Raw genomic sequence first — 16,290 nt, forward strand, 5'->3', positions numbered from 1 at the left:
ACAACTCTATTTTCTGAAAAATACAGGAGACTTGACTAGGTATAGACAAATAAATACCATGAGATCAATTAAGAGATGATAAAGAGGCACAAAGAAGTAAGAATTGTGAGTAGGATTAGTGGAAAAGATAATTGAGTAGATTACGTTGACTCTACTTGGAATGAAACTGGAAAGAGCTATACAAAGGAGCAGATTCTAAGCAACTGACCCATGGTGCATCCATGGTGGGCAGGGTGGGGGTGGGGGCGGCAGTGCTCTGGAGGGATCATGTGATAATTATTAGCACAGTTTAGCCCATAGTTCTTTTCCTTCAAGGCACCTGGTAGGACTCCACTTTCAGCTCCACCATGTGACTAAGCCTGGCCAAGTTTTGATTTTGAATGAGTTTCGAGGAGTGTGATATATATCATTTATGAGATGGGACACTTGCTTAATGAGATGAGTTTCCATAACTCTTTTACCCTGTGGCACAGTTCCCAGCAGTGCCCAGCAATGTGCAATATGGTGCCTGCTCTATAAGCCCAGGGTCCCGAGCAACAATAATGAATAGAGCATCTGGCTGACCCATGAGAAACCAGTAGTGTAAATAAGAAATAAGAGGTTTAGAAGGATGTTTATTACCACAGCATAATCTGGACCTTCCTGACAATCAGAAGATTAGGAACTCTTGATTCTGTGAAAGCCAAACACAAATGGAAACCAGAGTGGAAAATTTCCTGAGCAGACAAAACCCATTTTAGTCAGCAACACTTAATTTACATTATTTTGTGAGACAAGCCAGGCTAGCACCACCTGGGTCTCTCTTTGCATACACCTCTGAAAATCATTAGCAAAACTTAAAAGATTTTATTTGTTTGTTTTAGAGAGAGAGAGTAAGTGAGCAAGGGGAGTGTCCGAGGGAGTGAAAGAATCTCAAGTAGACAAGAGAGAGAGACAGAGAGAGAGACAGACAAAGAGAAAGAGAATCTCAAGCAGACTTCCTGCTGAATGTGGAGCCTGCTGAATGCGGGGCTTGAACTCAGGACCCTGAGATCATGATCTGAACCGAAACCAGGAGTCAGACACTCAACCTACTGAGGCACCCAGGTGCGCTCTAGCAAAACTTAAATAATTCCCTAAAATTGATATGAAGTAACCACTAACCAATTCCCTTTCATTTAAGAAATTCTAATATCTTAACCAATCACTATAAAGAACAGTCTCTGCCCTCACACTAGATAAGCTTCTTGCTCACAACATATCCTCATTCCTTGTTTTGGGTTTTTGTTTTTTTTTTTGAAGATTTTATTTATTTATTTGACAGAGAGAGATCACAGTAGGAGAGAGGAAGGGAAGAGATCACAGAGAGAGAGGAAGGGAAGCAGGCCCCCTGCTGAGCAGAGAGCCCGATGTGGGACTCGATCCCAGGACCCTGAGATCATGACCTGAGCGGAAGGCAGCGGCTTAACCCACTGAGCCACCCAGGCGCTCCCATGTTTTGGTTTGAGTGCTCCTGGTTTGCAGACATCTTTTTGTGTCTATACACAATAAACTTACACTAACGACTACTTCAGTGATTCATTGATTTTACTTTTCTGTTTGTTTGTTTCTTTTCCTGAACTTTAGGTACTTCTGAAACCCCTAAAACCAGCTTGGTTCCAGGTACAGCTTTTATGAGGCCTGGTAGTAAAGCATTTCCTGAAGGCTTCCTGATGGGTCTTCTCTGAGCTGAATTGTGTCCCCCTCAAATTTATGTGAAGTCTTAACACCCAGTACTACAGAATATGAGTGAATAAGAGATTGGGTCTAGTGAGAGGTAATTAAGTTAAAATGAGATCATAAGGGAGGGGTCCTAATCCAGTAAGACTGGTGTCCTTACAAGAAAAAGAAGGGGTACCAAGAAAGCGCACACTGGAAAGGCCACATGAAGTCACAGCCAGAAGGCAGCCAACTGCCAGCCAGGAGGAGAGGTCTCACCAGAAACCAAACCAACCAGCACCTTGGTGTTGGACTTTTCCTGAAGTCTGAGAAAATACATTTCTCTGGTGTAAGCCCCCCAGTCTGTGCTATTTATTATGGTGGCCCTAACAGACTACTTTGGGATCTCTATCTTCCTGATGACTTTGTGTATGTCTTTTTAACTAATCTCATTCCTTAAGTTTGCCATAAACTCGATTCCTTAAAAACAAAAAGCCTAACTAATTCCTGACTCCACATACATGTGAAAAGCATTGAAATTTCAGAATCACAGTAAAGAGGATCCTTCTCTCCATCAGATAATGGACAGGTACAAAGACTGTCAGAGGGAGCTGTACCCAACGACCTTACAGGAAATTAAATAATAAGCCCAGCTAATTTTCTCTTTTGTTTGAAGGGTCATGGACACATTAAACTCTGTCATAGAGCATTTCCTTAACAACCGCTGGTTCTGACGGGTAAAGGAAATCAACTAAGGAACACAGCAATGACCTAAAGGCACTGCATAATGATATAAAATAAAAGACAGAATGGAGGAAGCTTCAGCCTCACTCCTAAAGAAAGGAAAGAGATGATCAGCAACCCCAGACAGGACACTTAACACGGGATTTCCCAGCTCTCCTAGGATGGATATCCCTGAATACATGTTGCTTAGAACCTCAGAGAACAGAGGCCAAGAAGATGACCTGAAGAGATGTCAGAAGATTTAATAAAGAGAAGTGTGAGCAGCAGGACTTTATTGATGTAGGGGGCCCAGCAAAGAAGCTTCTTTGAGAAATTCATTTTCATACAAAAAGCCTGAAAATTCTTCTCAGCCCGAAGAATGGTAGGAAGGAGGGCTGCCAGGTTTCAAAGCTACAATTACCACCTACCTGCCAATGGCTTCCAAGCATGCACGTCCATTAGATCCTGCACCCCTCCTCCAGACTCCTATTTGTAAAACTCAGGGAAAATTCTTTTCAATGGCTTATAGGTTATCTCAAGCTCAGCAGGTCAAAACTCACCTAACAGTCATCACGTGGCCCCTACCAACACCTGTTCCTCACCCATACTACCATCCAAGGAAGGTCGAAGCCTAGCACTCCAAAGTCTACCTCAGCTTAGCCTCCCCCGCCCTCTCATCAGCTTAGAGCAAATGCCCACAGGGCTATGTTTCACCATCTGGTGTTAGTACACCAACATGGCAGGAAAAGTCACTTAAAGGCTATTAACCTCAGAAATTTTATTAACTATAAAAGCAAACATCAGCTGTGACCAGTAGATTTAAATTCACTGGAGACGAGCTCGGTGATTGGCTTCTTTGGAGAAACTGAACTTTCAGAAACTGAAAGGGGTTGCTCAGTAATAGTTTTTTTGTGAATAAAAGAATGAGGAGTAAATAGATGATTCGAATTCAGGAGCTCTCTGGCTCAAACAGGACTGAACTTGCATCCTTAAAATTAAGGCTCTGGGTTTCATGATCTCTCCGTTTTTCTCCCAGGCTGTGAGTCTCCTACTTACTAAGGACCATAGCTGGTCCTAGGTTGTGAGGAGTAAAATCTGGAGAAAGACAGTCCAGACAGTACCCATGGCTTCACCCCTCCAGGCCACCATCTGGGTATCACGTCACAGAGCAGCCTTGTGCAACAGGTTCTGCTGGACCTACTGTTCACCTTACACAATCATTTAGGAAGCTATAGGGAAACTCTTTGTCAGCCAACTCGTGGGGCTTTTCACCTGACGTTGAGCATATTTTTTCCCAACCACAGCCCGACACACCCAACTAACCCTTGAGAATGCAGGAGGGTGGGCTCCATTAAAAACCACTGAACTAGGAAACTCTCTTTGTAGTTCCAGGCTTTTCTCCCAAGTCAATTACTTTTATTAATGAATTATGTAATTTCCTAAGAAATCTCTATGGCTTGAAAGGGCAGTAAGAGAAACAGAAGGGGGCACCTGGGTGGCTCACTTGGTTGCGCAAACAACTCTTGGTTTCGGGTCTCTGGTTTCTTGGGTTCATGATTTCAGGGCCAGCTCAGATCATGATCTCAGGATTGCAGGATTGGGCGATGGAGCCCCAAGTGGGGCTCACGCTGAGCAGGGATTCTGTCTGAGAGTCTCTCCCTCTGCCCCTCCCCCCACTTCCAAGTGCAGGCTCTCCTTTCTAAAATAAATCGACAAACGGAAAAAAGACAATAAAGAAGAACAGGCAGGTTCCTGGTTGTAGGGCAAGAAAAAGAATTTACAGCTAAGAAGAAACAAGGCAAATGTTGATAGCTGGTGGCTCATCAAAGGTTGAGACAACGTTCCTGAGCTCCTGCATCCGGGCACTTAGCGCAGTCGCTGTGCAGTGCGTGGTCGTTATGGTTCTGAAAGAAGTGCTTGCCCATGCTTTTCTGTGCTCATTCTGCTTGTTCTCTAAAGGCTTACAGAGTTTGATTTTCTCCCCAAGTGTTTCTTTTCCAAATTCATTTCCACAGCTGTTCAACCACCCTCCTGACAAAGGAAGGACAACTTGACAACCAGGGAGGCTTTGTTCTTTTTTCCTGCACTTGGGAGTTGGAGGGAGCTCTAACCACCCCTAAAGGGCTCACGGCGTAGGCTGGAGGAAAGTCGATTTACACAATTCCCACTGCAATCATTGTTTTTTCAACCCAAAGAAAATGAACCAAACAAGTGTATGTGAATCAAGTTTGAGGAATTCCAGTGAAATAATGATTGCAGTGTCCCTCTCTGTCCCTGTACTGCGTAAGCTCCTGAATTGGGACATGCATCTAGGGGACAGATCTTTCAGGCTGCTGGCGAACATATAGCTATAGGATATTTGGGAGGTAACGATGTCACCCAATTGGGGACATTTAGGAGTCAGATTTGCCTCCTCCAGATTGGTGAATCTGTGACCTCTCCAACATCCTGTTTCATCCCAAGTTCTTTTTGCCATTGCATCACACGTGTGCAGGCGTGTGCCCACTCCTGCACCTCATAGTCAGCACTATATTTCACTGCCAGTGAAAGCTGTGGGCTAACTTCCAAATGTTTTGTGGAAAGCACATGTCTGAAGGAAATTGCTTGGGCCCCTGGCTGGGCGAGCACCAGACACCTGCTCTCCCCACCACTGGTGGGTCAGAAGCAGCCATGGGGGAGGAGTCTCACAGCTCCGGTGCACTTGCTGAGCCCTTGCAAGGGCGGGGGCAGTAAATTTCACTCCCCAGGCACCTACACCCAACCAGCCAAGGCTCCAGGGCCCAGTTTGTCTGTGATTCAGGGCTTCTTCCCATTTCTATGCCAACAGATGCCAACCAGATTGCCTTTCTTGTGTGGAACTTCCCTTCAAATATGGGAAGGACAAAGGGACATTTAGTCATTAACTACTATGTGCCAGACATCTTTGTGTATTTTTTCATATCCTCCTCAAAACCGCTCTCTGAGGTGAGATCAGTTATCCCATTGTACACACAGGAAAATGGAGACGCAAATAGATTGAGCCACCTGCTCAAGATTGTACAACTTGTAAGTTTTGCCTCTGTCTTCTACCCTGAGCTCCCTATATTCTTGGCCAGAGGAAACTGTATACTTGTATGTGGAGCCTCTCACTTCCTATCCTAGGAGCCTGAATAAGTTGAAATAAGGAAATAAGGAGGTAAAAAGAGGACAAGAAAATAATGCCTACCATGCCCACTAAAGAGTCAAGTTTGCGCACAGCACTTCTCTAGGAAAAGCTTAGACTGCCTGATCGACTGGGTAACGTGGCATCACCTAGGGTGTGAGGAGATTCCTGACTCAGAAGCACTCACATAGGTGGACTTGTGTTATTACTAACACCCAGTTCTGACACCAGTAGCTATGAGTGTGATTAATCCCACAACTCTGAGCAATTAACTCAACTGGAGATAGCGTCAGACCCCACAGGTGAAGGACTCAGTCCCACAGGAATGTCCTCCCCACCTGCACTCCAGATGGCAATCACAAGTCCAAGTTGTCACCTGTGTCTCTAATCAGCTGAACATAAAAAGGAGGTTCCAACCACCCCCTCCTCAGATTCTATTTATGTGCCAGAATGGCTCACAGAACTCACCCTCCAGACTCCAGAGAAGCATTTTACTGACCAGATTACCAGTTTGGTATAGGTGGTTATAACTCAGAAACAGCCTGATGGAGGGGTGCATAGGGTAAGGCACAGGGACAGTGTGGGGAGCTTCCATGCTCTCTCCAGACACACCACATCCCTAAATCTCCACTTTCACCAACCCCCAAACTCTCAGAACCTGGTCCTTTCATCATTGTTGTTTTTTAAGATTCTATTTTTATTTATTTGACACAGAGAAAGCAGGAGGAACAGCAGGCAGAGGGAGAGGGAGAAGTAGGCTCCCTGCTGAGAGAAGCAGGGAGCCCAGTTTGGGGCTCGATTCCAGGACCCTGACATGAGCCGAAGGTCATAGGAATAATGGCAGGAGCTGCTAGGAGCGGAATCACGGGGTTCACCTGGCAAATAGTTTGCCAAGTTAGGTTGGCAAAGGGATGGCAGGATGGGATGAGAGGAGGGCAGGGAATTCTAGCATAAGGGGGCCGGCAATTTAGGATCTAAGGCCAGCAACAAGCATGCATAATAAACAAAGGGGTAAATTGAACGAAAGGCAAAAGCTCTCTGTGAAGAACCTGGTGCTATGGATTTCTGCCTTAGAAAACCAGGCTGGAAAAGCAGGGGGAGGGCAACTTTTCATTCTGTCTCTTGGCTCCTGAACCACATAGAATAAATTGTATCCAAAAAACAACTTCCAGACCATCTGTGTCTTTATAATAAAAATAACAATGAAGAACCATAAGCACCTGGCGATCTGTGAATTCAGAGGCTCAAAGAAGCAAGAAGAACCAACAGGAGATGCGAACCCGGAGGTTGGAATCCGGGGTGGGTGGGGGGTGTCTCTCTTCTTAACCCGTACATACTGTCCCTTCATGCCATGGGGACAACAACGCTGGCTACATCAGGTTGCAGTGAATCTTGAATAAGGAAATCTCCATGAAGCACCAGCCACGTGAGGGGCCGGAGGTCTGTGTTCAGTCCGATATTTTCATTTGCCTCCCTCTACTACTCTCTCATTCTCTGTTGTGCTGGAGGGTGGACTCCACCGTAGCAAGATGCCAGATGAATACAAAGGAAAGAAAGTCAGAGGGAAAGAAAGCGCAGGGAGAGAGGAAGAGAGGTGGGAGAGCATGGAGTACCGGTCAGGAGCAGACTGCTCTGGAACCCTCCGCCCTGGCTCAAGTGTCAGTCCTGCCTGTGCTGGCCTCTTGGACCTCTCAGATGAGGTGGAGGAGGGGGAAGATGGGGAGAGATGAGACACAAAAGAGACTTTGGTAGCAAACTGACCAGGAAACTGACTGACTCAGGGAAAACCAGGGGAAACAATCCTCCCTCAGGGAGAACCATCTGCCTCCAGAAAATGAAGGAGCACCGTATTTCAAACCGACTGCCCACTAAGAGTAAGCCAACAGCCATGCCGTGTCCAAGAGTTTCTGCGACACACTCACGTTCCCTGCGTGTTGCGTACTCATGCATGTTTAATAGGAATTTTCCAGTGACCCTAGGAGCTAAGGAATCTCATCATTCCAATATTTACAGAAATGAGACACAGAGATGATCAGAACCTTTCCCGGAGCCATAAGTTGGACTCGGCCCCGTTAGCCAATTCAAAGAGCACTGGCTTCCCTGCTAAGTGGACACGAGCCCAGGGCACTCAGTGGTAACACATGGGTTCTCTCATATCTCTTGGGACTCCATGAGTTGGAAACTCAAAGGGATGGGCTGAGTGGGTAGAGAGGCAACTCTTGCCCTCGGTGTTGTGAGTTCAAGCCCCTTGCTTGGTGTAGAGATCAGTTAAAAATAAAATCTTTAGAGAGAAAGAGAGAGGAAGGAAGGGAGGAAGGAAAGGAGGGAGGGAGGGAAAGAAGGGAAGAAAGAAAAAGAAAAGGAAGAAAGGCAAGAGGTAAGAATACAAGGAAAAAGATTGAAATGCGGCAGAGCTGTGTGTCTTGTCCAGATTGTCCTTTGTTAACCAACAATGCCCTTGTTCAATTTACTTTAACTTCCTTTGCCTTGTTTTCTTTATCTGTGAAATGGAGTTGTTAAGTCATGTGTCATAGTAAAATGAAAGAATTTAATAAAATAATAAGGGTTGAGGTGATCCCACCCAGGGCCCGGATATACTAGCTGGATATAGTCCCTTGCTATGACTTTGGCCATGTCGTTCAACCGGGGGTGCTAGTGATCATATTAGAGCTATTCGGGTTTTGTCTCTGCTCCCTTTGCCCACCACTAAGAGTGTGATCTGGTGAAATGTTCAGCAAGAGGGAAAAATACGTAGGACAAGAGACCTGGAGGGTCCAATTGGTATTTCGACAATTCTAGAACAGCTCTTCTTTACTGAGAAAGCATCTCTTCAGTGGATAAAGATCCGTGGAGTTGTCACATGTAACCCACAAATCACAGATCGCTTTCCCGATGACTCAGACTTTCTGCTGAAAGAGCGTGCTTGTGACTGCTGCCCTCGGGAAGGCCCCTTCCTCAATGAAAGGGTGAGTTCAAGGGCCTTTGCTCAAAATACAACTGGACTGCATTAAATACCAGTTGCTTTCAAACTGCCTTCTAAATCTGGCCCTGGAGCTTCTCTGGTTTCACATTGGGTCACAGAAGTGCCCCAGCACACACTTAATACTCACTGTGCTGTGGGCGACCACAGAGTGACCCAGGAGTGATGTGTGGGTGACCCCCCTGCAGCCAACACAACTACAGCTTGGCCCACTGGAGGTCACAGCAGTGCCCTCAGCAGATACTGTGGTGGGTTGAAAATTGCAATTTTATTTTGAAATGATCATTAAAAAAAAAATAGTCCAAGTGGAAACAATTAAACTCTGGGAAAGTCAAACAAATCTTGTTAGCCAAGAAACTCCAACCAGAAACCAAGCTGTGATTGGCTCTAGATGTAAAATCAAGAGAAAATTCAGAGGGACGTCAGATTCTCAAGTTCAGAGGCAACCCAAAGAGGTAACAGAGTCCAGTGCTATAAATAGCACGTTCTGGGAAAATGACAAGAAGTAATATTTGGAAAGGCACTGGTGAAGAAAAGGTTGAAGAATTAATTACCTCAGAATGGCCTGCCAAGAGGTGCCTTTGATGTTATCACAGATAAGCCTCCTCAGTGACGCTGCCGGGAGTGGGAGTTACAGTAAGCAAGTAACACCCAATAACTTGGATTTAAGTGAAATCTTTGGAAGGTGAACTGTGAAATGAACACCTCATTGCTTAGAGGGGCCATCTTGGGAGTGGATAGGCTCCCAGCTGAGGCCACTTACTCCATTGTAAGAACACTGCAAGGATGAAAATATCTAAAGACAGAATGGGGTAAGGAAAGGGGATCTCAGAGTCAATCCAGCCCAGTGTGAGGAGAGAGCTGCCCTTGCTCCAAACATAGCACTATTTTACATCAAGATACAGCAGCTACTCTCAACTTAAAGGCAGGAAACCAAGAGTTCTCAAGTGTCGATAATCATCAGAGGTGCCTGTTAAATTTGGATTGCCAGGTTCCATTCTCAGAGAGTCTGAGATGGGGTTTGGACATTCAGATATTCATGAGGTGAATCACCGAGGTGATTCTGAGGCATAGAGCGGGAGTCTGGAGTCTGGACTCCCAGCCTCCCCTCTCAGTTTCTGACAACTTGGCTTCCTGTGGAACTTGCCCAAAAGGAAAGACTATGGAGCCCTAATGAGTTCAGCATCTTCTTAAACGGTTAGAGATTTGCATTATGAATCAATAAATTGACTTCCAACTTCATGTATGGGTCTCCTTCACTTGGTGAATCCAAACTAGATGTCTTGGATTACTTTTTAGGAGACTTTTGTCCCTGTACTATCTACTTTAGCATGAAGTCTTCACTATAAAGCATTGTCTACCAGATGAATTAAATAGCTAATTGTAAAAGGTGAAAAAGAAAAACAAAACAAAACAAAACAATGTTTGTGGGGTGCCTGTGTGATTCAGTCGTAAAGTGGCCAACTCTTGATTTCAGCTCAGGTCATGATCTCAGGGTTATGAGATCAGGCCCTGCACCAGGCTCTGCACTCAGCAGGAATTCTGCTTGAGATTCTATCTCTCCCTCTGCCCCAACCCCGGCTGGCATTCACTCTCTGTCTGTAAAATAAATAAATAAGATCTTAAAAAAAAAATGTTTGCATGTTCTTTGGTTAGATACAATCTCTGCAAACAAGATATAAATTGCAGAGGCAATAAAAGAGTACATTAGGTTTGAGCTCATAATAATTTAAAACTTTTATAAGATAAAAAAAATCTTAGTCTAAAAAATTTTAAGTGACAGAATGAGAGAAAGTATTTAATTTGCATGTAATACTCCAAAGGTTTCAAATTTAGATAATGAGTTTCTACAAATCAATTAAAAAATAAAAAAAAAAAAAACAGCAAAGAAAACACACAGGATGTGGTATTTGCATACAATAACTGGGGCACACATTAAAAAAATTCATTGTTTATGTGAAATTTCAATTTGACTGGGTATCCTCAGTTGTTGTTGTTGTTTTTTAAAGTCTGGCAACTGTAAGAGGATATGAACCTCCAATTCACAACATGAAAAACACTAATGATGCAAGATCATGGAAGAGATGTATGCAAATTAAACAAACATGCCTAACCCGTTTTTGCTCATTTGATTGGAAAACATTAAGAAGCAATGTCCGTTGTGGGATTCAATAAAGGAAATACTTAATATACTAATATTTAATGCACTGTCTATGGAAAATATAAGACCATAAGGAGTTTCCAGAAAATTCTAGCAGCTATGGTGTAAGACCTAAAATTAAGATCCAATGTTATGTGCTACCTTGTCATTTGGTAAAGCTGGGAGGGTCCTCAATCATGTAACTGCAAACTTTCCTCCCCAGTCTGATTGTCTGCTGGCCAAATAGCCCTCCTTACTGCTGGGACTGGGTGCCATACCTGCTCATCCCTGAGTATTCGATGTCAATCTCCTGACAGCCTGTGGAATTATGTAACACAAACCAATCACGCCGTCCTGTGGGAACCAGGAGGCACCTCTCTTCTTGCTACAACAAAGCCTTACTCCCATACCCCTGATTGTTCCCTCTGTTCCCACGTGTAGCCCCCATGTGGCCCTGGGTTGTGTGCAGCGTCCTCCTCCCCTGGGCTGTGAGTATATGCATCTAGTTGGTGTCATCTATTTATGGTGAGCTGTCGCTTCTATCCCTGGGGCAGGAATCCTTCCCTCATCAACCCCATGAAGAGGAGGTGATTAAAATAGCAGCGTCTTTCAAATTTTTGAAGGTATTCACTTTTGAAATTTCACTTCTGACAAAATATCCTATAAAAATACTCACAAACAAAAAGAGATGCATGCAGAAACAAGAATATTCAATACAACATCTTATTTTTTTTAAGAGAAATTAAAAAAAAAGAAAACAAAATAAAGGTGAAAAATTGGGAGCAACCTGAATATCCATCTGTGAGGAAATGGTTAAATAAATTATCGTCAATGTAATCTGTGAAACACTACCTAATAATTAAAATGACATAGAATGAATTCCAAGACTTGTTATATTTAAGCAATACATGTAAATAGCACCCAATTTATGCAAAATAATATAGACCTACATATATGTGTGTGTGCATATACACTTATATACATATACACATATAATAAAGACAGGGAAGCCAATAAAAACTGATCAGAGTTACTGTAGACAGGGAGGAGAAGGACAAGGGGAGGCTTTTGTGTTTTTATGCTGTGTAATTTTGCACCGTTTGAGCCTTCTACACTGAAAGTGCATTCTAGTATCATGTGATGTGATAGAAATTTAAGTAAGGAAGGGAAATCAAACTATATACAAAAGTTTCCTAGACTAACACCTGGTGTTAGTCTAGGTTTGTAGTAATGTAACACAACTAAGGAGTGGGAGTGCCTAGTCTGACTATCCCAGCACCAAAGATATCTTCTGGGCCTTAACACTATGTGTTGACTCAGCCTGTTAAATTTTTCTCAGCTTCTCTCCGGGAGTTCTAAAGCAAAATTGTCTCATTCACATATTCTGGCGGAGTCAGGCAATCAAGACAGATATGCCAGCCAAAGTATTTTTGCAAATCCTTTTCAATTTTTTTCTTACCCCATCTTTTATTTGACTTCGTCATCTCATGCAACACGTTAAAAACAAACAAACAGAAAGGACATAAAAAGAAGGAGGATGAGGTCCAGTGAATGAGAGAAAAGAAAAATGGTTAAGTATTGTTTATCCCAGTGTGAAAACCAGATGAGCCCTTGGCAGCAGTTCCTTCTTGCTAAGTGAAAACTTGAGTTTAACTAAACAATGATAGATATGTCCTCTACTTTTTCTCTCTTTAAAGAGGTCATCTGGTTACTGAATGAAAAACACTATTAGCAAGTAATTATATACTTGATGTAGGTCATAAGGGAAGTCACCAGAACTTGGGTCACATTCCATTGACCAAAGCCTATCGCCACCTAGCCAAGACCCAGTCCTGCTCAGCCTTCTCCCATTGCCCTGAGGACAGACTCCTGTCTCCAGGTCCACCCTGACCCCTGCTCTCCCTGGGGATACGCTTTGACATCTTACCACACTAATGCCGTCATTGAGAAGGGCCTCCCCGAAGATCATCATGTAGAGTGGCTCGTTCACACGCGCTTCCTCGAACACAGCCAGCACGGCCACGGGGTCCACGGCTGAGATCAGGCTGCCAAATAGAAGGTTCTGAAGCAGGTTGACGTCAGTGAGGCCAAAAGCTTTGATCTGGCAGATGAGGTAGAGAGAGAGGCCAATGCCAAAGGCATTGATCAGGGCCCCTAGGCCTGCCCACCACAGGATGGACCCAATGTTCTCAAAGAAGGGCCGGGTGGGCATGAAGTAACCACCCTCCAGGACGATGGGTGGAAGGAGGTACAGGAAGTAGATGCTTGAATCCATGACGGGAGGAGATTTATGGTCAGTGCCGAAGATGATGGCGCCCACCAGAGCCCCAACTATGATGAGGAGGCAGCTTTCTGGCATGAGGCCTGGTAGTCTGTGGTAAAGATGAAAGCCTAGAAAAGAGCAGAGAACTACATTGAGATGTTTGCTAATAAAATGGCTCTGGCATGAAGATACCAGGAGCTGGTGAAGAAGAGGCCTTTGAAACCAAGCAGATGAGACCTGGGGTGATGTGTCTCCTTGAGCCTTAGCACCCCATCTGCAGCAGGGACTGGAAGTGTTGCCAGGGCTTCCAGTCAGATCAAGTACTTAACAGGCCAGGCTCAGTGCAGGTCTCATATTAGTCCTTAGTCTGCTGTCCCCTCCTCTTCCTCTGTCCTGTTTCCCCACTTCACAGGGTCTGAGAGGGCAGTAGAGAAGAAGAGCAAGGAGGTGAAGCTCCTGTGCAAGGAGCTCTAAGGCTCCCTGAGAGGCTCTAGACCCTCTAAGGCTCATTCAGAATCAATCACCGTCAGTTTCTTCCAAACTTACCTTCCACTAAGCCAATACATGAAAATTCAGTCTTTTGTTGTATTTTCCTCATTTAACAAATGACACTGCCATCTGGTCAGGTGCATACGATGGAAATCAAGGGGTGCCTGGGTGGTTCAGTCAGTTGAGTGTCTGACTCTTGGTTTTGGCTCAGGTTACGATCTTATGGGTCATGGGATGGAGCCCTCATGTCAACCTCTATGCTCAGTGGGGAGTCCATGTGAGGATTCCCTCCCTCCACCGTTCCCACCACTCACAAACTCTCTCTCTTTCTAAAATAAATAAATACATCTTTAAAAAAGGGAAGGAAATCAAGTTGCATTTCCTTAACCCCCATCACTTTACTCCTCGTGCAACCAGCTCCCTATTTCGTCATCTGTGTCTCTCAGTAGCTGCACCTAAGGACCATCTCCTCCTCCTTATTCATACAGTCACCACCTTTATGTAGGGGCTCCCCATTTCCCATCCTGACTTCTGCACTTGCTTCCTGGTCTCCTGTCTCACCTTCAACTCCCCAGCCCATTCCACCTTCCACTGTCAGATGACTTTTCCAAATCATGTGTATCTGCTCATCCCATTTCCGACCTAGGACTCTCAAAGCACACAAAGCATCTCACAGATTTTTAGCTGAGGGTTTGTGTGGCACTGCTGAGCACTGTGTGTGATGTGGAGAACCAAACAGGCTTATTATAATTCCAGCTTTTTGAACACATTTAAGAAATAACACATTAACAAATAGGAAGACAAAGACAAGGCAATGCATAAGAATGCAGTGAAGTGTACATTGACCGTGCCACCAAACAGGAGAAGAGATCAGTGCACAGCAGCCACTCCAGGATTCTCTCCAAGTCAGTATCCCTCCCACCCAACATCGTCCTTCTTATGCATCCTATGTGACAGCCAACCACACACCTTTTCCCTGTGGTCCCCTTTTGTATCTTTATTTATTGCTGCCTGAATTGTTCTTTTCTTCAACCTACTTAGGTCCTTCTTGGTCTTCAAAATTAAACTTTTCCCGACCACTTCCCAAGGAAATCATATGCCTTCCTCTGAAATACTGTAATATTTTATCAGTATCTGTCTAACAATGTTCTCTTCCTACCATTTTCTGTGCATGACTTATCTGCCCTACTAACCTCCAAATTCTTCCAACTGACCCAAAGTGCTTCGCAAGGTGTCTTGCCCACAACAGTTGGTCTGTTTGCTGGAAGAATCTATAAGTGTGTACATGAATGATCGATCTGGTTAAATGTTCACCAGAGAAGCTTTTATATGAGAAGTAGGAATTGAACAGGTTGTTGGGAGTGATTAGGACTTACATATTTGGACAGCAGAATGGAAGAGATTTTAAATGGGGATGATAACCCCAAGGAAAAAAAGGGGAGACAGGAATAGCCCAGTCAGATATATCTGACATTCATTGAGGAGATGCACCTGGTTGCAGCAAAGTTTTTATGAGTTGGGAAGAATACTGGAAGAAGAGTCCATAGATGATTGAACCAAATAAGACAGGGTCTTGAGTTCAAGGCTAAGTAATGTAGATTTCTCCACAGGCCATAGTGAGCTATTGAATATCTCCTTAGGAATTTTAATTTTAATTCCATTTTAGCCATTCTTACAGGAAGGAGGTGGTATCTCATTGTGGCTTTGATTTGTATTTCCCTGATGATGTGTGATGTTGAGCATCTTTTCATGTGTCTGTTGGCCATCTGGATGTCTTCTTTGGAAAAATGTCTGTTCATGTCTTCTGCTCATTTCTTAACTGGATTATATATTTTGGGGTGCTGGAAATGCAAATGGTGCAGCCACATTGGAAAACAGTATGATGGCTCCTCAAATAGTTAAAAATAAAACTACCTTATGTCCCAGCAATTGCACACTAGGTATTTACCCAAAGGATGCAAAAATACAGATTCAAAGGGGCACATGCTCCCCAGTGTTTATAGCAGCATTATCAACAATAGCCAAATTGTGGAAAGAGGCCACACGTCCATCAACTTATGAATGGATAAAGATGTGGGTGTGTGTCTCTATATACATACATACATATAAATACACGTATGTATATATTATATATTTACATGTATGTATACATACATGTATATGTGTGTATATGTGTACAGACACACACCCACATCTTCTTTATCCATTCATAAGTTGATGGACGTGTGTATATACATGTATGTATACATCTATATGTGTATATATACACATATAGATGTATACATACATGTATATATGTATGTATATATATATATACAGACACACATATACACATATACACAATGAAATATTACTCAGCTATCGAAAAGAATGAAATCTTGCCATTTGTAACAATGTGGGTGGAGCTAGAGTGTATTATATTAAGTGAAATAAGTCAGTTAGAGAAAGATAAATACCATATGATTTCACTCATATGCGGAATTTAAGAAACAACAGATGAACATAAGGGAAGAAAAAAGAGAGAGAGAGAGGCAAATCATAAGAGACTCTTAACTATAGAGAACAAACTGAGGGTTGATAGAGGGAAGTGGGTGGGGGGATGGGTTAAATGGATGATGGGCACTTGTTGTGATGAGTACTGGATGTTACATGTAAGTGATAAATCACTAAATTCTCTATGAGAAACCAATTTTACCATATATGTTAATAAACTAGAATTTAAATAAAACTTGAAATAAAAAAATTAAAATAAAAAAAAAAGACATCCAAGAGTCTGTAGGTTCACCTGATCACAGCTTTGAATTTCATTTGTAATCAGCAGGCAGGTTATTACGATAGGATATATTAGTATCAAGGGACTGTCCAAAACCACAAGC

General features: G+C 43.5%; 1 protein-coding gene across 1 annotated transcript in view; it reads right to left on the reverse strand.

The window, feature by feature from the left end:
- SLC9A4 (solute carrier family 9 member A4) overlaps positions 1-16,290 on the reverse strand; it is a 63,410-nt gene that overhangs the window by 43,326 nt on the left and 3,794 nt on the right. The window contains exon 2 of the mRNA XM_045077625.1: positions 12,590-13,053. Within this exon, the coding sequence (XP_044933560.1) occupies positions 12,590-13,053 (464 nt within the window). The remainder of the gene's footprint in view (positions 1-12,589; positions 13,054-16,290) is intronic.

This window comes from Mustela putorius, unplaced genomic scaffold, assembly GCF_011764305.1.
Source record: "Mustela putorius furo isolate JIRA1106 unplaced genomic scaffold, ASM1176430v1.1 tig00000224_pilon_pilon_pilon, whole genome shotgun sequence".
Classification (NCBI taxonomy): Eukaryota; Metazoa; Chordata; class Mammalia; order Carnivora; family Mustelidae; genus Mustela; species Mustela putorius.